The sequence below is a fragment of the Oncorhynchus masou genome, chromosome 24 (assembly GCF_036934945.1).
Source record: "Oncorhynchus masou masou isolate Uvic2021 chromosome 24, UVic_Omas_1.1, whole genome shotgun sequence".
Lineage (NCBI taxonomy): Eukaryota > Metazoa > Chordata > Actinopteri > Salmoniformes > Salmonidae > Oncorhynchus > Oncorhynchus masou.
Genome location: NC_088235.1, coordinates 116963279 through 116989406, shown reverse-complemented (window position 1 = coordinate 116989406; position 26128 = coordinate 116963279). Strand labels below are relative to the sequence as shown.

At 40.3% G+C, this 26128-nt stretch overlaps 1 protein-coding gene across 1 annotated transcript in view; it reads left to right on the top strand.

The window, feature by feature from the left end:
- The window catches only part of oca2 (oculocutaneous albinism II), a 229428-nt gene that overhangs the window by 187495 nt on the left and 15805 nt on the right, over positions 1–26128 (top strand). Inside the window, exons 20-22 of the mRNA XM_064933250.1 lie at positions 3704–3808; positions 12300–12393; positions 15091–15184. Of these exons, the coding sequence (XP_064789322.1) occupies positions 3704–3808; positions 12300–12393; positions 15091–15184 (293 nt within the window). The remainder of the gene's footprint in view (positions 1–3703; positions 3809–12299; positions 12394–15090; positions 15185–26128) is intronic.

The following is a 26128-nucleotide window of genomic DNA, read 5'->3' as shown; positions in this document are numbered from 1 at the left end:
ACACTCTTGGCATTCTCTCAACCAGCTTCATGAGCGAGTCACCTGCAAAGCATTCCAGGGTGTGCCTTGGTAAAGGTAATTTGTGGAGCTTTAGTGTAATGCAACCAGCCGTACCCTGCCGTTGTGTCCTGCTACCGCCCCACCCCTCACTGTCACACTACCTCTGTTTAGGGTAGGTAGACCCCATTGCTGTTTCCTTCTTCATGAGGTAGTCACCTGGAATGCATTTCAATTAACAGGTGTGTCTTGTTAAAAGTTAATTTGTGTAATTTCTTTCCTTCTTAATGCATTTGAGACAATCAGTTGTGTTGTGACAAGGTAGGGGTGGTATAATGAAGATAGCCCTATTTGGTAAAAAAAACGAATCCATATTATGGCAAGAACAGCTCAAATAAGCAAAGAGAAATGAAAGTTCATCATTACTTTAAGACATGAAGGTCAGTCAATCCGGAAAATGTCAAGAACTTTAAAAGTTTCTTCAAGTGCAGTCGCAAAAAAGCCATCAAGCGCTCTGATGAAACTGTCTCTGAAGGAGGAAAGGAAGAATCAAAGTTATCTCTGGGACCCTCAGGATGACAAATCAGAGCCAGATTACTGAATGTATCAAACCAGTTCCCATGATGCATTTTTGTTGTTGTTGTACATTCTCCTCAAACAATAGCATGGTCTTTTTTCCTCTGTAATAGCTACTCTAAATTGAACACTGCTGTTAGAATAACAAGAATTTAAGCTTTCTGCCCATTAAAGACATGCCTATAGCTGTTTAAACTCAGTTTTTCACAATTCCTGAATTAATTTCATCCTAGTAAAAAATCCCTGCCTTATGTCAGTTAGGATCACACCTTTATTTTAAGAATGTGAAATGTCAGAATAATAGTAGAGAGAATGATTTATTTCAGATTTTATTTCTCATCACATTCCCAGTGGGTCAGAAATTTACATACACTCAATTAGTATTTGGTAGCATTGGCTTTAAATTGTTTAACTTGGGTCAAACGTTTCATTTAGCCTTCCACAAGCTTCCCACAATAAGTTGGGTGAATTTTGGCCCATTCCCCCTGACAGAGCTGGTGTAACTGAGTCAGGTTTGTTGGCCTCCTTGCTCGCACACACTTTTTCAGTTCTGCCCACAAATTTTCTATAGGTCAGATATATATATACACAGGTCAGATATATATATACACAGGTCAGATATATATAAATATACACAGGTCAGATATATATATACACAGGTCAGATATATATATATACACAGGTCAGATATATATATACACAGGTCAGATATATATATACACAGGTCAGATATATATATACACAGGTCAGATATATATAAATATACACACAGGTCAGATATATATATACACAGGTCAGATATATATAAATATATACACAGGTCAGATATATATATACACAGGTCAGATATATATATACACAGGTCAGATATATATATATACACAGGTCAGATATATATATACACAGGTCAGATATATATATATACACAGGTCAGATATATATATACACAGGTCAGATATATATATACACACAGGTCAGATATATATAAATATATACACAGGTCAGATATATATATACACAGGTCAGATATATATATATATACAGGTCAGATATATATATACACAGGTCAGATATATATAAATATATACACAGGTCAGATATATATATACACAGGTCAGATATATATACACACAGGTCAGATATATATATACACACAGGTCAGATATATATAAATATATACACAGGTCAGATATATATATACACAGGTCAGATATATATATATACAGGTCAGATATATATATACACAGGTCAGATATATATATACACAGGTCAGATATATATATATACAGGTCAGATATATATATATACACAGGTCAGATATATATATACACAGGTCAGATATATATATACACAGGTCAGATATATATATACACAGGTCAGATATATATATACACAGGTCAGATATATATATACACAGGTCAGATATATATATACACACAGGTCAGATATATATATACACAGGTCAGATATATATATACACAGGTCAGATATATATATACACAGGTCAGATATATATATACACAGGTCAGATATATATATACACAGGTCAGATATATATATATACACACAGGTCAGATATATATATACACAGGTCAGATATATATACACACAGGTCAGATATATATATACACAGGTCAGATATATATACACACAGGTCAGATATATATATACACAGGTCAGATATATATATACACAGGTCAGATATATATACACACAGGTCAGATATATATATACACAGGTCAGATATATATACACACAGGTCAGATATATATATACACACAGGTCAGATATATATATACACAGGTCAGATATATATATACACAGGTCAGATATATATATACACAGGTCAGATATATATATACACAGGTCAGATATATATATATATACACAGGTCAGATATATATAAAATATACACAGGTCAGATATATATATACACAGGTCAGATATATATATACACAGGTCAGATATATATATACACAGGTCAAATATATATATACACAGGTCAAATATATATATACACAGGTCAGATATATATATATATACACAGGTCAGATATATATAAATATATACACAGGTCAGATATATATATACACAGGTCAGATATATATATACACAGGTCAAATATATATATACACAGGTCAAATATATATACACACAGGTCAGATATATATAAATATATACACAGGTCAGATATATATATACACAGGTCAGATATATATATACACAGGTCAGATATATATATACACAGGTCAAATATATATATACACAGGTCAGATATATATATATATACACAGGTCAGATATATATATACACAGGTCAGATATATATACACACAGGTCAGATATATATAAATATATACACAGGTCAGATATATATATACACAGGTCAGATATATATATACACAGGTCAGATATATATATACACAGGTCAGATATATATATATACAGGTCAGATATATATATACACACAGGTCAGATATATATATACACAGGTCTGATATATATATACACAGGTCAGATATATATATACACAGGTCAGATATATATATACACAGGTCAGATGTATATAAATATATACACAGGTCAGATATATATACACACAGGTCAGATATATATACACAGGTCAGATATATATATACACAGGTCAGATATCCTCTATGGGATCAGGGTCCTTAAACCATGACAGTTGTTGCTCCACATGCGATAATGTGACTAGAAAACGCTGTATACAACAGCCAACTTTTCGGTAACTACAGTTGAAGTCGGGAAGTTAAAACTCATTTTCAACCACTCCACAAATGTCTTGTTAACAAACTATAGTTTTGGCAAGTCGGTTAGGACATCTACTTTGTGCATGACACAAGTCATTTTTCCAACAATTGTTTACAGACAGATTATTTCACTTATAATTCACTGTATCACAATTCCAGTGGGTCAGAAGTTTACATACAGTAAGGTAACTGTGCCTTTAAACAGCTTGGAATATTCCAGAAAATGATGTCATGGCTTTAGAAAGCTTCGGATAGGATGTGTGTGTTATGCAGGTGTGTGTGTTACGCAGGTGTGTGTGTTTGGCTTGTCAACCCAGTGGCTGAGCCCGAGGTGTCTGTCTCTCGTTATCTCCTCACCAGGCCGTGCCAGAAGAGCAGCGTTTGGCCATGGCCATCATCCTGGTCATGTGGGTCTCAGCTCTGGCCTCCTCCCTCATCGACAACATCCCCTTCACCGCCACCATGGTAAGAGGCTGCACACTGTCTGCCACACTGTCTGCCTCACTGTCTGCCACAGGGAGGGGGGGCACACAGTGAACAGAGTGCATGAAACGCTTCAATACTCTGTCACACACACACACACACACACACACACACACACACACACACACACACACACACACAGGAACCTTTACAAAGCTGTTGGGCGTGGCCAAACACCGCCTGGAGTTTGCTTAATGGTGTTGGCACTTGGGTTGGAGCCGGTGCTATATGACATGAAATTAGATGTATTTGGCAACGTGTGGCCTTTTAAAGAACAATGCATATCTAACACCCATCTCTTTTCGGCCTTATGTTCCAACATTAGAAATTATGTTTTAGACATTGGATAGAAGTACAGACAGAGGTTCAACATGGTCTGTCATACATCGCAGTTGGTGGCACAATAGGAAAGTCATGCTGCTTTGAAAGTTGAGAAATGTGTAACCCCACTTTTGAGAAATGGCCCTTGAAAAGTTTTGGTTAAGTTTTTACACTTCTTTCATCACACCCATTCAGCATCGTTCACACCCTCTTATGCCTTAGCCCCACCCATTCAGCATTGTTCACACCCTCTTAAGTCTTAGCCCCACCCATTCCGCATTGTTCACACCCTCTTAAGTCTTAGCCCCACCCATTCAGCATTGTTCACACCCTCTTAAGTCTTAGCCCCACCCATTCAGGCATCGTTCACACCCTCTTAAGTCTTAGCCCCACCCATTCAGCATCGTTCACACCCTCTTAAGTCTTAGCCCCGCCCATTCAGGCATCGTTCACAACCTCTTAAGTCTTAGCCCCACCCATTCAGCATCGTTCACACCCTCTTAAGTCTTAGCCCCACCCATTCAGGCATCGTTCACACCCTCTTAAGTCTTAGCCCCACTCATTCAGCATCGTTCACACCCTCTTAAGCATTAGCCCCACCCATCTCTTTAAAAATGTACATGTGAGGCCATGTGCTAAACAGAGTGAGTACAGCAGTGTAGTAAACAACCAAATATTAAGACTAAAAGTGGTGAAAGTTGTAGTCTACAGGAAGGAAAAACTCTTCGTAAAATTACACTTTGTAATGGATGTAAGATCAATAACAGTATAACAGTAGTGCCAATCATGTTGGAGGTCAATTAAATAATCAAACCAAGTTTATGCTTTAAATATCAAATGTTGTCACCGATTTATTTTTAGAGATGACACATGAGATGGCAGCAGCTTTCCACCAACGTGTTGGTGTCCTGGGTGTTGTCCTGGTAACACTATGGCATTATCCTCTGTGTAGTTGTTGATGAAGTTCACCACTCGCTGCTCGTCCTCATGCTTCAGGTGTCACCTGTGCTTGCTTGGGCCAGCTCTCATCCTGATGGGAGACATTAGACCATTCTCCTTGTATGAGGAGAGTCAGGTGTGTTCTACAGACAGGTCTTTCTGATGGGAGGCATTAGACCATTCTCCTTGTATGAGGAGAGTCAGGTGTGTTCTACAGACAGGTCTTTCTGATGGGAGGCATTAGACCATTCTCCTTGTATGAGGAGAGTCAGGTGTGTTCTACAGGTCTTTCTGATGGGAGACATTAGACCATTCTCCTTGTATGAGGAGAGTCAGGTGTGTTCTACAGGTCTTTCTGATGGGAGGCATTAGACCATTCTCCTTGTATGAGGAGGGTCAGGTGTGTTCTACAGGTCTTTCTGATGGGAGACATTAGACCATTCTCCTTGTATGAGGAGAGTCAGGTGTGTTCTACAGGTCTTTCTGATGGGAGACATTAGACCATTCTCCTTGTATGAGGAGAGTCAGGTGTGTTCTACAGGTCTTTCTGATGGGAGACATTAGACCATTCTCCTTGTATGAGGAGGGTCAGGTGTGTTCTACAGGTCTTTCTGATGGGAGACATTAGACCATTCTCCTTGTATGAGGAGAGTCAGGTGTGTTCTACAGGTCTTTCTGATGGGAGACATTAGACCATTCTCCTTGTATGACTGGTGAGGAGAGTCAGGTGTGTTCTACAGGTCTTTCTGATGGGAGGCATTAGACCATTCTCCTTGTATGAGGAGAGTCATGTGTTCTACAGGTCTTTCTGATGGGAGGCATTAGACCATTCTCCTTGTATGAGGAGAGTCAGGTGTGTTCTACAGGTCTTTCTGATGGGAGACATTAGACCATTCTCCTTGTATGACTGGTGAGGAGAGTCAGGTGTGTTCTACAGGTCTTTCTGATGGGAGGCATTAGACCATTCTCCTTGTTTGACTGGTGAGGAGAGTCAGGTGTGTTCTACAGGTCTTTCTGATGGGAGGCATTAGACCATTCTCCTTGTTTGACTGGTGAGGAGAGTCAGGTGTGTTCTACAGGTCTTTCTGATGGGAGACATTAGACCATTCTCCTTGTATGAGGAGGGTCAGGTGTGTTCTACAGGTCTTTCTGATGGGAGGCATTAGACCATTCTCCTTGTATGACTGGTGGAGGAGAGACAGGTGTGTTCTACAGGTCTTTCTGATGGGAGGCATTAGACCATTATCCTTGTATGACTGGTGGAGGAGAGTCAGACATGTTCTACTGATGCTTATTAAAGACAAATTCAAGATACAAATATTGTATCATTATTAGATGAGGCTTACCCAGACACACTTGTCTAAATTGATGGGTCATGTCAAAGAGAGGCTATAAACACCTCTCAGCCACATCTAGTTAAAGTGGATGGGTCTACATTTACATTTTACATTTAAGTCATTTAGCAGACGCTCTTATCCAGAGCGACTTACAAGTTAAGTTTTTTTACCTTTATTTAACCAGGCAAGTCAGTTAAGAACACATTCTTATTCTTCAATGACGGCCTGGGAACAGTGGGTTAACTGCCTGTTCAGGGGCAGAACGACAGATTTGTACCTTGTCGGCTCGGGGGTTTGAACTCACAACCTTCCGGTTACTAGTCCAACGCTCTAACCACTAGGCTACCCTGCCGCCCTATCTCTATTGTCTTTGTTTATTAAATACAATAGATGGCTGTAATCAACCCCAGAAACAACAACTTGATGGTTCATGTTATCATCAGGCGATGTGGATGCAGAAATCCCCAATATGGTGGTGGATCTTTAAAATGATCCGTGTTGTTTTTCTTCCACTAGTCCTGATGCCCTTGTCTCTACGTTCCGTTTGAAGGAAATTGTTAACTTGGTTAGCGAAATTTGCCAACGAGCGCTCCTGTAGAGGTCCAGTCATTGCGCTCTAGTTACCATTGGCTCGTGGAACGACATATAAGCTGACTATGGAATTGTTTTAAGATGGTCTGATCATATAGCAAATTGATATTTAATATTACAAAATGTGTAATAAAATATTTTAGCCTTTGCTACTAAAGCCCATCGAAATGCATTTAACATGTTCATAAACGTCAACAAGGACTGTCAAAAAGTAAATAATAAGAATCAAGGTTTTGAAGGAAATATATACATTTTTTTACACATATTTAACACCTTTTGGATCCACCTCTACAGAGACGACACCTGTAAACTTCTGGCCCTTCTTTGGACACTGTGTTAACAAACCTCCAAACGAGCTTCAATGCCATACAACACTCCTTCCGTGGCCTCCAACTGCTCTTAAACGCTAGGAAAACTAAATACATGCTCTTCAACCGATCGCTGACCGCACCCGCCTGCCCGTCCAGCATCACTACTCTGGACGGTTCTGACAACTACAAATACCTAGGTGTCTTAGACTGTAAACTCTCCTTCCAGACTCACATTAAGCATCTCCAACCCAGAATTAAATCTAGAATCGACTTCCTATTTCGCAACAAAGCCTCCTCCACTCATGATGCCAAACATACCCTTGTAAAACTGACTATCCTTCCGATCCTCGACTTCGGCGAAGTAATTTACAAAATAGCCTCTAACACACAGTAACCTGGATGCAGTCTATCACAGTGCCATCCATTTTGTCACCAAAGCCCCATATACTACCCACCACTGCAACCTGTATCCTCTCGTCGGCTGGCCCTCGCTACATATCCGTCGCCAGACCCACTGGCTCCAGGTCATCTATAAGTCTTTGCTAGGTAAAGCTCAGCCTTATCTCAGCTCACTGGTCACCATAGCAGCACCCACTCGTAGCACGTGCTCCAGCAGGTATATCTCACTGGTCACCCCCAAAGCAATCACCTACTTTGGCTGCCTTTCCTTACAGTTCTCTGCTGCCAATGCCTGGAACAAATTGCAAAAATAGCTGAAGTTGGAGACTTATATCTCCCTCACTAACTTTAAACATAAGCTATCTGAGCAGCTTACCGATCGCTGCAGCTGTCCATAGCCCATCTGTCAATGGCCCATCCAACTACCTCATCCCCATATTGTTATTATTTACTTTTTTACTCTTTTGCACACCAGTATCTCTACTTGCACATTAATCATCTGCACATCTATCACTCCAGTGTTTAATTGCTAAATTGTAATTACTTCGCTACTATGACCTATTCCTTGCCTTACCTCCCTTATCCTACCTCATTTGCACACACTGCATATAGATTTTTCTATTGTGTTATTGACTGTATGTTTGTTTATGTGTAACTCTGTGTTGTTTGTGTCACACTGCTTTGCTTTATCTTGGCCAGGTTGCAGTTGTAAATGAGAACTTGTTCTCAACTAGACTATCTGGTTAAATAAAGGGGAAATAAATAAATAAATAAAAACCTAAAGAGTAGACCAGAGCCCTATGGCACCCCATTCCCTACATAGGGCTCCGGTCTAAAGTTGTGCACTATGGCACCCCCTTCTCTAAAATAGTGCACTACCTTAGACCAGAGCCCTATGGCACCCCATTCTCTAAAATAGTGCACTACCTTAGACCAGAGCCCTATGGCACCCCATTCTCTAAAATAGTGCACTACCTTAGACCAGAGCCCTATGGCACCCCATTCTCTAAAATAGTGCACTACTTTAGACCAGAGCCCTATGGCACCCCATTCTCTAAAATAGTGCACTACCTTAGACCAGAGCCCTATGGCACCCCATTCTCTAAAATAGTGCACTACTTTAGACCAGAGACTGCACCTCATCTAATTCTCCGATGCTCAGTTCCATAGTACTGCTCCTCCATAGTACTGCTCCTCCATAGTACTGCTCCTCCATAGTACTGCTCCTCCATAGTACTGCTCCTCCATAGTACTGCTCCTCCATAGTACTGCTCCTCCATAGTACTGCTCCTCCATAGTACTGCTCCTCCATAGTACTGCTCCTCCATAGTACTGCTCCTCCATAGTATTGCTCCTCCATAGTACTGCTCCTCCATAGTACTCCTCCTCCACAGTACTGCTCCCCCATAGAACCTGCTCCTCCATAGAACCTGCTCCTCCATAGAACTGCTCCTTCATAGTACTGCTCCTCCATAGTACTGCTCCTCCATAGTACTGCTCCTCCATAGTACTGCTCCTCCATAGTACTGCTCCTCCATAGTACTGCTCCTCCATAGAACCTGCTCCTCCATAGTACTGCTCCTCCATAGAACCTGCTCCTCCATAGTACTGATCCTCCATAGAACTGCTCCTCCATAGTACTGCTCCTCCATAGTACTGCTCCTCCATAGAACTGCTCCTCCATAGTACTGCTCCTCCATAGTACTGCTCCTCCATAGAACTGCTCCTCCATAGAACTGCTCCTCCATAGTACTGCTCCTCCATAGAACCTGCTCCTCCATAGTACTGCTCCTCCATAGTACTGCTCCTCCATAGTACTGCTCCTCCATAGTACTGCTCCTCCGTAGAACCTTCTCCTCCATAGTACTGCTCCTCCATAGTACTGCTCCTCCATAGTACTGCTCCTCCATAGTACTGCTCCTCCATAGTACTGCTCCTCCGTAGAACCTTCTCCTCCGTAGTACTGCTCCTCCGTAGTACTGCTCCTCCGTAGTACTGCTCCTCCATAGTACTGCTCCTCCGTAGTACTGCTCCTCCATAGAACTGCTCCTCCATAGTACTGCTCCTCCATAGAACCTGCTCCTCCGTAGTACTGCTCCTCCGTAGTACTGCTCCTCCGTAGTACTGCTCCTCCATAGTACTGCTCCTCCGTAGAACCTTCTCCTCCGTAGTACTGCTCCTCCGTAGTACTGCTCCTCCGTAGTACTGCTCCTCCGTAGAACCTGCTCCTCCATAGTACTGCTCCTCCATAGAACTGCTCCTCCATAGTACTGCTCCTCCATAGAACCTGATCCTCCATAGTACTGCTCCTCCATAGTACTGCTCCTCCATAGAACTGCTCCTCCATAGTACTGCTCCTCCATAGTACTGCTCCTCCATAGAACTGCTCCTCCATAGAACTGCTCCTCCATAGTACTGCTCCTCCATAGAACCTGCTCCTCCATAGTACTGCTCCTCCATAGTACTGCTCCTCCATAGTACTGCTCCTCCGTAGAACCTTCTCCTCCGTAGTACTGCTCCTCCGTAGTACTGCTCCTCCGTAGTACTGCTCCTCCGTAGTACTGCTCCTCCATAGTACTGCTCCTCCGTAGTACTGCTCCTCCATAGAACTGCTCCTCCATAGAACTGCTCCTCCATAGTACTGCTCCTCCATAGAACCTGCTCCTCCGTAGTACTGTTCCTCCGTAGTACTGCTCCTCCGTAGTACTGCTCCTCCATAGTACTGCTCCTCCGTAGAACCTTCTCCTCCGTAGTACTGCTCCTCCGTAGTACTGCTCCTCCGTAGTACTGCTCCTCCGTAGAACCTGCTCCTCCGTAGTACTGCTCCTCCGTAGTACTGCTCCTCCATAGAACATGCTCCTCCATAGTACTGCTCCTCCATAGTACTGCTCCTCCATAGTACTGCTCCTCCATAGAACCTGCTCCTCCATAGAACCTGCTCCTCCATAGTACTGCTCCTCCATAGTACTGCTCCTCCATAGAACCTGCTCCTCCATAGTACTGCTCCTCCATAGTACTGCTCCTCCATAGTACTGCTCCTCCATAGTACTGCTCCTCCATAGTACTGCTCCTCCATAGAACCTGCTCCTCCATAGTACTGCTCCTCCATAGTACTGCTCCTCCATAGTACCGCTCCTCCATAGTACCGCTCCTCCATAGTACCTATCCTCCATAGTACTGCTCCTCCATAGTACTGCTCCTCCATAGTACTGCTCCTCCATAGTACTGCTCCTCCATAGAACCTGCTCCTCCATAGTACTGCTCCTCCATAGTACTGCTCCTCCATAGTACTGCTCCTCCATAGTACTGCTCCTCCATAGAACCTGCTCCTCCATAGTACTGCTCCTCCATATTACTGCTCCTCCATAGTACTGCTCCTCCATAGTACTGCTCCTCCATAGTACTGCTCCTCCATAGTACTGCTCCTCCATAGTACTGCTCCTCCATAGAACCTGCTCCTCCATAGTACTGCTCCTCCATAGAACCTGCTCCTCCATAGTACTGCTCCTCCATAGTACTGCTCCTCCATAGAACTGCTCCTCCATAGTACTGCTCCTCCATAGAACCTGCTCCTCCATAGTACTGCTCCTCCATAGTACTGCTCCTCCATAGTACTGCTCCTCCATAGTACTGCTCCTCCATAGTACTGCTCCTCCATAGTACTGCTCCTCCATAGTACTGCTCCTCCATAGTACTGCTCCTCCATAGTACTGCTCCTCCATAGTACTGCTCCTCCATAGTACTGCTCCTCCATAGTACTGCTCCTCCATAGTACTGCTCCTCCATAGTACTGCTCCTCCATAGTACTGCTCCTCCATAGTACTGCTCCTCCATAGTACTGATTGAATACATTTCAAAACAAGGCTGTAACGTCACAAAGGGGTCTGAATACTTTCTGAAGGCTTGTCAGGGATTAACGCCTAGAGCAGTCACCCACCCTCAAAATTAATGTACAAAATGTAACAAAAAACAACCCCAAAAAATTATGTACAATATTTAGAGCCTTCTGCCATGGCAACCACTTACCATCAATATTTGCATAACCTTTGTGATTGGAGGATAGCAATGAGGGTTTTCAGATCAGGATCAACTACTCTGATCCCCTCAAGCTCATTAATAATATTATTTTCATATTTTGAAGATGGAAAAAAAAGGTAATTCTTTGGCAAATGACAGGATTGGCAAGGAGTGAAATGTTAGGTATCAGACCAGGCTAAAGCAGCCCAGCAGGCAGGTGTCCATCTTCATTTCTTAGACATATTCAAATACAACTCAAACTCACAGCACAAACTCCATTTGCCGTGTGTTCTCACCAAGCATTTCAACCATAAGCTTTAAGCAACAAGAATCTGCCATGCCTCTGGGCTGCACATCTTTCTGTGGGTAGCTGCCAAGAAACACACAAACAGGGTTTAAATACATTCAAATACAAATTCCAGGACCAGTCCTGCATGATTGGTTGTTTCTATGCTTCCTGACCTCCCTTTGTGTCTTTCTCCAGATCATGTGACCAACCAACTGCTGTTTGATTGGTTGCTTCTCTACTTCCTGACTTCCCTGTTTGTTTTTCTCCAGATCCCTGTCCTCATCAACCTGAGTCAAGATGCAGACGTCAACCTGCCTATCAAACCCCTTATCTTTGCACTGGCCATGGGAGCCTGTCTGGGAGGTGAGTTACAGACAGACAGTCGGACAGACATATAGATGGACTGACCGACCGACCGACCGACAGACAGACGGAACCACTCATCTTTGGCCAATCAAAGCCAATCTGGGATCCAGATAGTGGAGCAGGTGTATACATTCCTAAATTTGATGTGAAGATACTTTATATATATATATATATATATATATATATATATATATATATATATATATATATATATATATATATATATATATATATATATATATATATGTGTGTGTAGACACCTCTTCGAATTAGTAGATTCAGCTTTGCTGACAGTTGTATAAAATAGAGCAAACATCCATTCAATCTCCAAAGACAAACATTGGCAGCAGAATGGCCTTACTGAAGAGCTCAGTGAATTTCAACGTGGTACTGTCATAGAATGCCACCTTTTCAACAAGTCAGTTCGCTAAATCTCTGCCCTGCTAGAGCCGCCTCGGTAAACTATAAATGTTGTTATTGTGATGTGGAAATGTCTAGGAGCAACAACGGTGCAGACGCAAAGTGGTAGGCCACACAAGCTCACAGAATGGGACCATCTGTCCTCAGTTGCAACACTCACTATGAGTTCCAAACTGCCTCTGGAAGCAATGTCAGCACAAGAACTGTTAGTCTGGAGCTTCATAAAATGGGTTTCCATGGCCGAGCAGCCGCACACATACCTAAGATCACCATGTGCAATGCCAAGCGTCGGCTGGAGTGGTGATAAGCTTGCCGCCATTGGACTCTGGAGCAGTGGAAATGCTTTCTATGGAGTGATGAATCACAATTCAACATCTGGCAGTCCGACAGACAAATCTGGGTTTGGCGTATGCCTGGACAACGTTACATACCCGAGTGCATAGTGCCAGCCGTAAAGTTTGGTGGAGGGGGAATAATGGTTCAGTTGTGCAACTGACTAGGTATCCCCCTTTCCCTTCACTACAATGACATTCTCGATGACATTCAAACTCAGTTTGAGGAAGGCCATTTCCCGTTGCAACATGACAATGCCCACATGGACAAAGCAAGATTCATACAGAAATGGATTGTCGAGATCAGTGTGCAAGAACTTGACTGGCATGCACAGAGCCCTGACCTCAACCCCATCGAACACCTTTGAGATGAATTAAAGAGAGATGAATTAAAATGTTGACACTCAACCTTTCAGAATTGTAGTAGTGCTCAGATTCCCTGTCCGTTGTCTAATGGCAAATCTAATAGGATTGACCTACTGCGTGTAGTAGTGAGATTCTGCTGGTTCCCAGCCCATTCAGGTGTGGAAAGGAATGAAATTGCAGACCAGACAGGCAAACAGGCTTTAAAACGAGATATAACTGATATGTTCCACTGGGTAGAGTTGAGGAGCCATTTTGATGTGTGGCAGAAGAGACCCTCCAAAGAAAGGTCATTCTGTTTCTAGCTTCAGAGCAACTTTTCCAGTATTTGTTTTATTTTATTTTGTGTTATTTCTGATATTATTAGCCCAGTATTTTTTTATATTTTATTTTGTGTTATTTCTTGCATTATTTGCCCAGAATTTTTCTCTGCTCTTAAATTTTCCTAACACAAAAAATGTCAACCCCCATAAAATTTTTCGAAAAGTTGTTTAAACGTGTAAAATGAAAATTTTAATAATAGAAAACACAGGTTGTCCACCCTCTGGATACGATAAATGTGATATTTGCACAATACAGTTGAAACAAATGGATTATTTTAATTTTTATTTATGTATCATTTTTACATGTAACTATGTAAAACCCAATTGGGATACTATTTCTGTTGGTGTTCTGTTTTTGGGGTGGATATAATATTATAACATTTTGCCACACAACTTTATTTGTCTCTCTAAAATCAAAATATATTTCAAACAAAATCATGTCTGTCTTTTCACCAGCCCATGTCATGGTAATAGGTCGATCTTTCACAAGATGTGTTTTTCATTCATGTCAATTTGCCAAAATGTATAATAAAAATAAATAAATAAAACTCATCCTTTACAATTAGAATTGCAGAATGTACCTGAAATCAATCAGGACATTTGTTTGTATAAAATACTGTGGTTCACAAATGTTGAATTAGTCAAGTCTGTTTTTGATTACAGAGGAAGTGAGACTGTCACGTTCACAACTTTATAAATCTAATTTTAAAACTTGGTGACATGAGCACATAACCCGTATGACCACACAATTTAAAACAGTTAACTTAGGGCTCCCGCTAGCGCAACAACTTCCGGTGAAACTGGAGGGCGCGCAATTCAAATAAATGTTCATAAATATTATGGATTTTAAACATTTATGTACATCCATGTCTTATATCGGCTGAAAGCTTCTTGTTAATTTGCACTGTCTGGTTTACAGTAGCTATTACAGCGAAAACATGCCATGTGATTGATTGAGGACGGCGCCCCACAAAATATTTTCCAACAGGTTTCATAAATTCACATATAATGATTAAATATTTACTTACTTTTTGAAAATCTTCCTCTGATTTGTCATCCAAAGGGTTCCAGCTATAACATGTAATTTTGTTAGATAAAATCCTTCTTTATGTTCCTTCAGTTGGCGCCATCAATTTGAGTAATCCACAGTAACAGAAAACAAGATCGTTGTTCACAGTAGAATAAACAATACGCCCGTTTGTCTACTATATCCATGTATTGAACATTTCACTGTTAACTCTTTGTTGTGTCCGTAGGAAATGGAACGTTGATTGGTGCGTCGGCCAATGTGGTGTGTGCAGGCATCGCTGAACAACATGGCTACGGCTTCTCCTTCATGGAATTCTTCAGGTTGGTGCTCCTCTGTAAAACCACACACAGTAGTTTCTGTGATCATATTAAACACAAAAACTATGTTTTAAGTTTAAGTAGACAGGTCTGAAGTTGATAAAGGAAAATTCATATGAGCACCACAAAGCCTAATTTATCCATGCTCTAACAAGGCTTTCTTTTTTATGTAGATTGTCTCATTGATAGTTGATATAATTGATAGTAGATTGTCTCTGGGAGTTTGTTTACTCAAAGCCAGTGGCATGTCGTTAGTACAGATTGAAAAAAGCAAGAGGCCTAAACAGCTGCCCTGGGGAATTCCTGATTCTACCTGGATTATGTTTGAGAGGCTTCCATTAAAGAACACCCTCTGTGTTCTGTTAGACAAGTAACCCTTTATCCACATTATAGCAGGGGGTGTAAATACATAACACAAACAGTTGAAGTCAGAAGTTTACATACACTTATGTTGGAGTCATTAAAACTTGTTTTTCAACAACACCACAAAATTATTGTTAACAAACTATAGTTTTGGCAAGTCGGTTAAGACACCTACTTTGTGCATGACACAAGTAATTTTTTCCAAAAATGGATTACAGACAGATTATTTCACTTATAATTCACTGTATCACAATTCCAGTGGGTCAGAAGTTTACATACACTAAATTGACTATACCTTTAAACAGCTTGGAAAATTCCAGAAAATTATGTCATGGCTTTAGAAGCTTCTGTTAGGCTAATTGACCTCATTTGAGTCAATTGGAGGTGTACCTGTGGATGTATTTCAAGGCCTACCTTGAAACTCAGTGCCTCTTTGCTTGATATCATCAAGCAAACGATCAAAAGAAATCAACCAAGACCTCAGAAAGAAAAATGTAGACCTCAAAGTCTGGTTCATCATTGGGAGCAATTTCCAAACGCCTGAAGGCACCACATTGATCTGTACAAACAATAGTATGCAAGTATAAACACCAAGGGACCACACAGACGCCATACCGCTCAGGAAGGAGACACGTTCTGTCTCCAAGAGATGAACGTACTTTGGTGCGAAAAGTGCAAATCAATCCCAGAACAACAGCAAAGGACCTTATGAAGATGCTGGAGGAAACAGGTACAAAAGTATCTATATCCCACAGTAAAACAAGTACTATATCGACATAACCTGAAAGGCCGCTTAGCAAGGAAGAAGCCACTGCTCCAAAACCACCAGACTACGGTTTGCAACTGCACATGGGGACAAAGATCGTACTTTTTGGAGAAATGATGAAACAAAAATAGAACTGTTTGGCCATAATGACCATCGTTATGTTTTGAGGAAAAAGGGGGAGGCTTGCAAGCCGAAGAACACCATCCCAACTGTGAAGCACGGGAGTGGCAGCGTCATGTTGTGCGGGTGCTTTGCTGTAGGAGGGACTGGTGCAATTCACAAAATAGATGGTATCATGAGATGGGGAAATTATGTGAATATATTGAAGCATAACCTCAAGACATCAGTCAAATCAAAATTATTTATATAGCCCTTGTTACATCGGCTGATATTTAAAAGTGCTGTACAGAAACCCAGCCTAAAACCCCAAACAGCAAGAAATGCAGGTGTAGAAGCACGGTGGCTAGAAAGGCCACTCCCTAGAAAGGCCAAAACCTAGGAAGAAACCTAGAGAGGAACCAGGCTATGAGGGGTGACCAGTCCTCTTCTGGTTGTGCCGGGTGGAGATTATAACAGAACATGGTCAAATAATAATAATCACAGTAGTTGTCAAGGGTGCAGCAAGTCAGCACCTCAGGAGTAAATGTCAGTTGGCTTTTCATAGCCGATCATTAAGAGTATCTCTACCACTCCTGCTGTCTCTAGAGAGTTGAAAACAGCAGTTCTGGGACAGGTAGCACGTCCGGTGAACAGGCCAGGGTTCCATAACCGCAGGCAGAACAGGCAGAACAGTTGAAACTGGAGGCAGAACAGTTGAAACTGGAGTAGCAGCACGGCCAGGTGGACCGGGGACAGCAAGGAGTCATCATTCCAGGTAGTCCTGAGGCATGGTCTTAGGGCTCAGGTCCTCCGAGAGAGAGAAAGACAGAGAGAAAGAGAGAATTAGAGAGAGCATACTTAAATTCACACAGGACACTGGATAAGACAAGAGAAATACTCCAGATATAACAGACTGACCCCAGCCCCCCGACACATAAACTACTGCAGCATAAGTACTGGAGGCTGAGGCAGGAGAAATACTCCAGATATAACAGACTGACCCTAGCCCCCTGACACATAAACTACTGCAGCATAAATACTGGAGGCTGAGACAGTAGGGGTCAGGAGACACTGTGGCCCCATCCGATGATACCCCCGGACAGGGCCAAACAGGAAGGATATAACCCCACCCACTTTGCCAAAGCACAGCCCCCACACCACCAGAGTGATATCTTCAACCACCAACTTACCATCCTGAGACAAGGCCGAGTATAGCCCACAAAGATCTCCACCACGGCACAACCAAAGGGGAGGTGCCACCCAGACGGGAAGACCACATCAGTGACTCACTCAACCCACTCAAGTGACGCACCCCTCCTAGGGACAGCATGAAAGAACAACGTCCCCATGTGCCAACGTCCCTATGATAATGTACATTTAATGCAGCATTATGACGACTCATTGTCACAATGGTAGGGATTAACTGAGCTGGTCTTGGGTCAGGAAATACAGTAGAGCTTACACAATGATACAGACAGGAGAGAGACCACAGGAAATAGAGCTTACATAATGATACAGACAGGAGAGAGGCCACAGGAAATAGAGCTTACACAAGGATACAGACAGGAGAGAGGCCACAGGAAATAGAGCTTACACAAGGATACAGACAGGAGAGAGGCACAGGAAATAGAGCTCCTGGCCGTGTCATTGCCTAAGCACTTTCTTCTGTGGCCTTTGTCCTGTCCTGCTGTGCATCCTGGGTAAAAGGATTAGGCTCAGCAGAAAGTGACGCACCTGTCTAAAGGTGACCTCGGCCTATAATGTTAAGAGAGTTTAGTCTCTTCTTGTCTCTAGGGATGACCTGTGTTTTTATGATGTGTCCTCTGACAGACCAGGTTTGGCACCATCCGGCATTATGCAGGAAATTAACTTGTAGTGTATTCAAGGTTTAAAAAGGCTTGTAATTTCCCACTTTTAAAAAAAATGTCAGAATTGATTGGTTCTAACGAAAAATGTAATAAACCCATACAAAATGTCCACTTTTTATAACCCACTGAGTCGTGCATATTTCACCATGCTGCACGATTCTGTTCCTGCTGTGAGAAACTGGGCAAATTAAGATCCTATGCCTAGGTCGGTGCCTCAGCTGACATCTCTATTAATGTGTGGAACATTCCAGTCATGTTTTCTCAGAACCAATTTAAAGTTGGAATCAGTAGTTCATTTTTGGACTTATAAATTCATTATATACATATATATTTTTAAACGACATTGTTTCTTGAAGAATGTAACTTATTTCAACTGCTGTACCCCATCAGAACCCAAAATAGAAGCTTGTTTTACTCCAATGTTTGTAAACAATGTAAATGTAAACAAACACTATTTAGCCTCAAAACATGCTTAAAAAAATGTTGAAAACTATCATCTTGATATCATAAACGGTCAGTGCTTGCAACCATAGGGTTATGAATTAGACAGTGGTAACATTTCTTCAGCCCCATCCCTCCAAAACACAGGCATGGTGACCGCTTTGTAAAGGTTTCAATTAAGGATTCTAGCTTTAATTGAATCCGTACATGATTGATGAACAATGTCTAGGGAACGTTATTGGAACGTTAGGGAACGTTAGTGGAACAATCATGTCATAACGTCAACGCTATAACGTTGTGAGAGCATTGTGGGAATCTTCCCTGCTTGTTGTTGTGGGTGTTTTTTAAATAACGTCTCCATCAACGTTAGCAGAACGTTCCTGTACTGTTTTCTCAGATCCCCTTTTATTGCACATTATGTAAGGTCTTAAAAACATTACTGGTACGGTGTGTCATTAACATTACCTGGAAACGTAATGACAACGTTTGGGGAATGTTCTGTGGTGGCTGCTACAGATGTTAGGAGAACGTTCCAACCTTTAAATATAACATCATGGGAATCTTAGCTAATGTTCTGGGAATGTTGGCAGTTTGCTGGGCAGTGACAGCTCGGTTCCGTAGCTTGTCATTAGAAATGTAGACTTTTGTCTCTAACGGTGTGATCACATGAAACTCACAATGACGCTTTAGTACCCATAACACAGGGGAGCTCTTCAGTAACATGTACTTAACATACTGACACTGGCTACTGACACTGACTACTGACACTGACTACTGACACGGGCTACTGACACGGGCTACTGACACGGGCTACTGACACGGGCTACTGACACGGACTACCAACACGGGCTACTGACACTGACTACCAACACGGGCTACTGACACTGACTACCGACACGGACTACCGACACGGGCTACTGACACGGACTACCAACACGGGCTACTGACACGGACTACCGACACGGGCTACTGACACTGACTACTGACACGGGCTACTGACACGGGCTACTGACACGGGCTACTGACAGTGACTACCGACACGGGCTACTGACACGGGCTACTGACAGTGACTACCGACACGGGCTACTGACACGGGCTACTGACACTGACTACTGACACGGGCTACTGACACGGGCTACTGACACTGACTACTGACACTGACTACTGACACGGACTACCAACACGGGCTACTGACACTGACTACCGACACGGACTACCGACACGGGCTACCGACACTGGCTACTGACACTGACTACTGACACTGACTACCGACACGGGCTACTGACACTGACTACTGACACTGACTACCGACACGGGCTACTGACACTGACTACCGACACGGACTACTGACACTGACTACCGACACGGGCTACTGACACTGACTACTGACACTGACTACCGACACGGGCTACTGACACGGACTACCGACACAGGCTACTGACACTGACTACCGACACGGGCTACTGCCACTGACTACTGACACGGGCTACTGACACGGGCTACTGACATACTGAAACAGGTAACTGACACAGACGAGTATAACATTTGACAGCTGTGTTTAGTTGTAATGTCTACTCATCAGAAAGTGTAACAGACAGACAGGCATACAGACTGGACAGCAGTGCTGTGGGTCCTGAGTTTGATTGAACAGACCATTCATATAGTGCGAATGGATATTGACCCAGTTTCTCCTTCATTGTATTCATAGCTACGGTGTTAAGTAGCGTTGTGTTAGTGTTGCATCATGGCTTGGATCCCTGCTCTGTCTCACTGGTGTAATAAGAGTCCATGTAATTACATGTGGCCCACCTGGGCAAGCTGACCAGACTGGCCCTGCAGACTGGCTATGGGGTAGTTCTATGGCACAGGTCCATCTGGATCAGGTTCCTACACAGGTGTATTCCGAACTGAAACACAGAGATCTTGCTTTGAGCAATACGGGTGTCTGGAGAGCTCTCTTGTTGTAAGCCCCCCCTCTCTTACTCTCCCAGTTGACTCTCTCTGTCTCTCGGTCTCTCGGTCTCTCTCTCTCTGTCTCTCTCTCTCTGTCTCTCTCTCTCTGTCTCTCTGTCTGTCTGTCTCTCGGTCTCTCTCTCTCTCTCTCTCTGTCTGTCTCTGTCTCTCTGTCTCTCTCTCTGTCTCTCTCTGTGTCTCTCTCTCTCTCTCTCTCTCTCTGTCTCTTTCTCTGTCTCTCTGTCTCTCTGTCTCTCTCTCTCTCTCTCTCTCTCTCTCTCTGTCTCTCTCTCTCTGTCTCTCTCTCTCTGTCTCTCTCTCTCTCTGTCTCTGTCTCTCTCTCGGTCTCTCTCTCTGTCTCTCTTTCTCTCTCTCTCTCTCTACCCCTCTCTCTGTCTCTCTCTCCCTCGGTCTCTCTCTCTGTCTCTCGGTCTCTCTCTCTCTCTCTCAATTCAATTCAATTCAAGGGCTTTATTGGCATGGGAAACCTTAACATTGCCAAAGCAAGTGAGGTAGATAATATATAAAGTGAATATATAAAGTGAAATAAACAATAAAAATAACAGTAAACATTACACATACAGAAGTTTCAAAACAATTACAAATGTCATATTATATATATACAGTGTTTTAACAATGTACAAATGGTTAAAGGACACAAGATAAAATAAATAAGCATAAATATGGGTTGTATTTACAATGGTGTGTGTTCTTCACTGGTTGCCCTTTTCTTGTGGCAACAGGTCACAAATCTTGCTGCTCTGATGGCACACTGTGGAATTTCACCCAGTAGATATGGGAGTTTATCAAAATTGGATTTGTTTTCGAATTTTCGAATGAATTCTTTGTGGATCTGTGTAATCTGAGGGAAATATGTGTCTCTAATATGGTCATACATTGGGCAGGAGGTTAGGAAGTGCAGCTCAGTTTCCACCTCATTTTGTGGACAGTGAGCACATAGCCTGTCTTCTCTTGAGAGCCATGTCTGCCTACGGCGGCCTTTCTCAATAGCAAGGCTATGCTCACTGAGTCTGTACATAGTGAAAGCTTTCCTTAATTTTGTGTCAGTCACGGTGGTCAGGTATTCTGCCGCTGTGTACTCTCTGTGTAGGGCCAAATAGCATTCTAGTTTGCTCTGTTTTTTTGTTAGTTCTCTCGGTCTCTCTCACTCTCCCTCTCTCTCTCTCTCCCTCTGTCCCTCTACCCCTCTCTCTCTCTCTCTCCCTCTGTCTCTCTCTCTGTCTCTCTCTCTCTCTCCCTCTGTCTCTCTCTCTCTCTCTGTTTCTTTTTTGGCATGGGAAACATGTTTACATTGCCAAAGCAAGTGAAATAGACAAACAAAACAAAAATTAAATAAACAAGGGAAATAAACAATCAGAAATGAACGGTAAACATTACACTCACAAACATTTGAAGAGAATATAGACATTTCAAAGATGTTTTAAATAGTCGAAGTATGAAAGAGAAAATAAATAAACAGATTAGTTTACATTATCTATACAGTATGTGATTAGTATACACCATCTATACAGTATTTGATTAGTATACATTATCTATACAGTATGTGATTATACACTATCTATACAGTATGTGATTAGTATACACCATCTATACAGTATGTGATTAGTATACACCATCTATACAGTATGTGATTAGTATACACTATCTATACAGTATCTGATTAGTATGTGATTAGTATACACTATCTATACAGTATGTGATTAGTATACACCATCTATACAGTATGTGATTAGTATACACCATCTATACAGTATGTGATTAGTATACATTATCTATACAGTATGTGATTAGTATACACTATCTATACAGTATCTGATTAGTATGTGATTAGTATACACTATCTATACAGTATGTGATTAGTATACACTATCTATACAGTATCTGATTAGTATGTGATTAGTATACACCATCTATACAGTATGTGATTAGTATACACCATCTATACAGTATGTGATTAGTATACACTATCTATACAGTATGTGATTAGTATACACCATCTATACAGTATGTGATTAGTATACACCATCTATACATTATGTGATTAGCATACACCATCTATACATTATGTGATTAGTATACACCATCTATACATTATGTGATTAGTATACACTATCTATACAGTATGTGATTAGTATACACTATCTATACAGTATGTGATTAGTATACACTATCTATACAGTATCTGATTAGTATGTGATTAGTATACACTATCTATACAGTATGTGATTAGTATACACCATCTATACAGCATGTGATTAGTATACACCATCTATACAGTATGTGATTAGTATACACCATCTATACAGTATGTGATTAGTATACACTATCTATACAGTATGTGATTAGTATACACCATCTATACAGCATGTGATTAGTATACACCATCTATACAGTATGTGATTAGTATACACCATCTATACAGTATGTGATTAGTATACATTATCTATACAGTATGTGATTAGTATACACTATCTATACAGTATGTGATTAGTATACACCATCTATACAGTATGTGATTAGTATACACCATCTATACAGTATGTGATTAGTATGTGATTAGTATACACTATCTATACAGTATGTGATTAGTATACACTATCTATACAGTATGTGATTAGTATGTGATTAGTATACACTATCTATACAGTATGTGATTAGTATACACTATCTATACAGTATGTGATTAGTATACACCATCTATACAGTATGTGATTAGTATACACCATCTATACAGTATGTGATTAGTATACATTATCTATACAGTATGTGATTAGTATACACTATCTATACAGTATGTGATTAGTATACACCATCTATACAGTATGTGATTAGTATACACCATCTATACAGTATGTGATTAGTATGTGATTAGTATACACTATCTATACAGTATGTGATTAGTATACACTATCTATACAGTATGTGATTAGTATACACCATCTATACAGTATGTGATTAGTATACACTATCTATACAGTATGTGATTAGTATACACTATCTATACAGTATGTGATTAGTATACACTATCTATACAGTATGTGACTAGTATACACCATCTATACAGTATGTGATTAGTATACACTATCTATACAGTATGTGACTAGTATACACCATCTATACAGTATGTGATTAGTATACACTATCTATACAGTATGTGATTAGTATACACCATCTATACAGTATGTGATTAGTATACACCATCTATACAGTATGTGATTAGTATACATTATCTATACAGTATGTGATTAGTATACACTATCTATACAGTATCTGATTAGTATGTGATTAGTATACACTATCTATACAGTATGTGATTAGTATACACTATCTATACAGTATCTGATTAGTATGTGATTAGTATACACCATCTATACAGTATGTGATTAGTATACACCATCTATACAGTATGTGATTAGTATACACTATCTATACAGTATGTGATTAGTATACACCATCTATACAGTATGTGATTAGTATACACCATCTATACATTATGTGATTAGTATACACCATCTATACATTATGTGATTAGTATACACCATCTATACATTATGTGATTAGTATACACTATCTATACAGTATGTGATTAGTATACACTATCTATACAGTATGTGATTAGTATACACTATCTATACAGTATCTGATTAGTATGTGATTAGTATACACTATCTATACAGTATGTGATTAGTATACACCATCTATACAGTATGTGATTAGTATACACCATCTATACAGTATGTGATTAGTATACACCATCTATACAGTATGTGATTAGTATACATTATCTATACAGTATGTGATTAGTATACACTATCTATACAGTATGTGATTAGTATACACCATCTATACAGTATGTGATTAGTATACACCATCTATACAGTATGTGATTAGTATGTGATTAGTATACACTATCTATACAGTATGTGATTAGTATACACTATCTATACAGTATGTGATTAGTATGTGATTAGTATACACTATCTATACAGTATGTGATTAGTATACACCATCTATACAGTGTGTGATTAGTATACACCATCTATACAGTATGTGATTAGTATACACCATCTATACAGTATGTGATTAGTATGTGATTAGTATACACTATCTATACAGTATGTGATTAGTATACACTATCTATACAGTATGTGATTAGTATACACCATCTATACAGTATGTGATTAGTATACACTATCTATACAGTATGTGATTAGTATACACTATCTATACAGTATGTGATTAGTATACACTATCTATACAGTATGTGACTAGTATACACCATCTATACAGTATGTGATTAGTATACACTATCTATACAGTATGTGACTAGTATACACCATCTATACAGTATGTGATTAGTATACACCTTCTATACAGTATGTGATTAGTATACATTATCTATACAGTATGTGATTAGTATACACTATCTATACAGTATGTGACTAGTATACACCTTCTATACAGTATGTGATTAGTATACACTATCTATACAGTATCTGATTAGTATGTGATTAGTATACACCATCCATACAGTATGTGATTAGTATACACCATCTATACAGTATGTGATTAGTATACACTATCTATACAGTATGTGATTAGTATACACTATCTATACAGTATGTGACTAGTATACACCATCTATACAGTATGTGATTAGTATACACTATCTATACAGTATGTGATTAGTATACACCATCTATACAGTATGTGATTAGTATACACCATCTATACAGTATGTGATTAGTATACACCATCTATACAGTATGTGATTAGTATACATTATCTATACAGTATGTGATTAGTATACACTATCTATACAGTATGTGATTAGTATACACCATCTATACAGTATGTGATTAGTATACACCATCTATACAGTATGTGATTAGTATGTGATTAGTATACACTATCTATACAGTATGTGATTAGTATACACTATCTATACAGTATGTGATTAGTATGTGATTAGTATACACTATCTATACAGTATGTGATTAGTATACACCATCTATACAGTATGTGATTAGTATACACCATCTATACAGTATGTGATTAGTATACACCATCTATACAGTATGTGATTAGTATGTGATTAGTATACACTATCTATACAGTATGTGATTAGTATACACTATCTATACAGTATGTGATTAGTATACACCATCTATACAGTATGTGATTAGTATACACTATCTATACAGTATGTGATTAGTATACACTATCTATACAGTATGTGATTAGTATACACTATCTATACAGTATGTGACTAGTATACACCATCTATACAGTATGTGATTAGTATACACTATCTATACAGTATGTGACTAGTATACACCATCTATACAGTATGTGATTAGTATACACCTTCTATACAGTATGTGATTAGTATACATTATCTATACAGTATGTGATTAGTATACACTATCTATACAG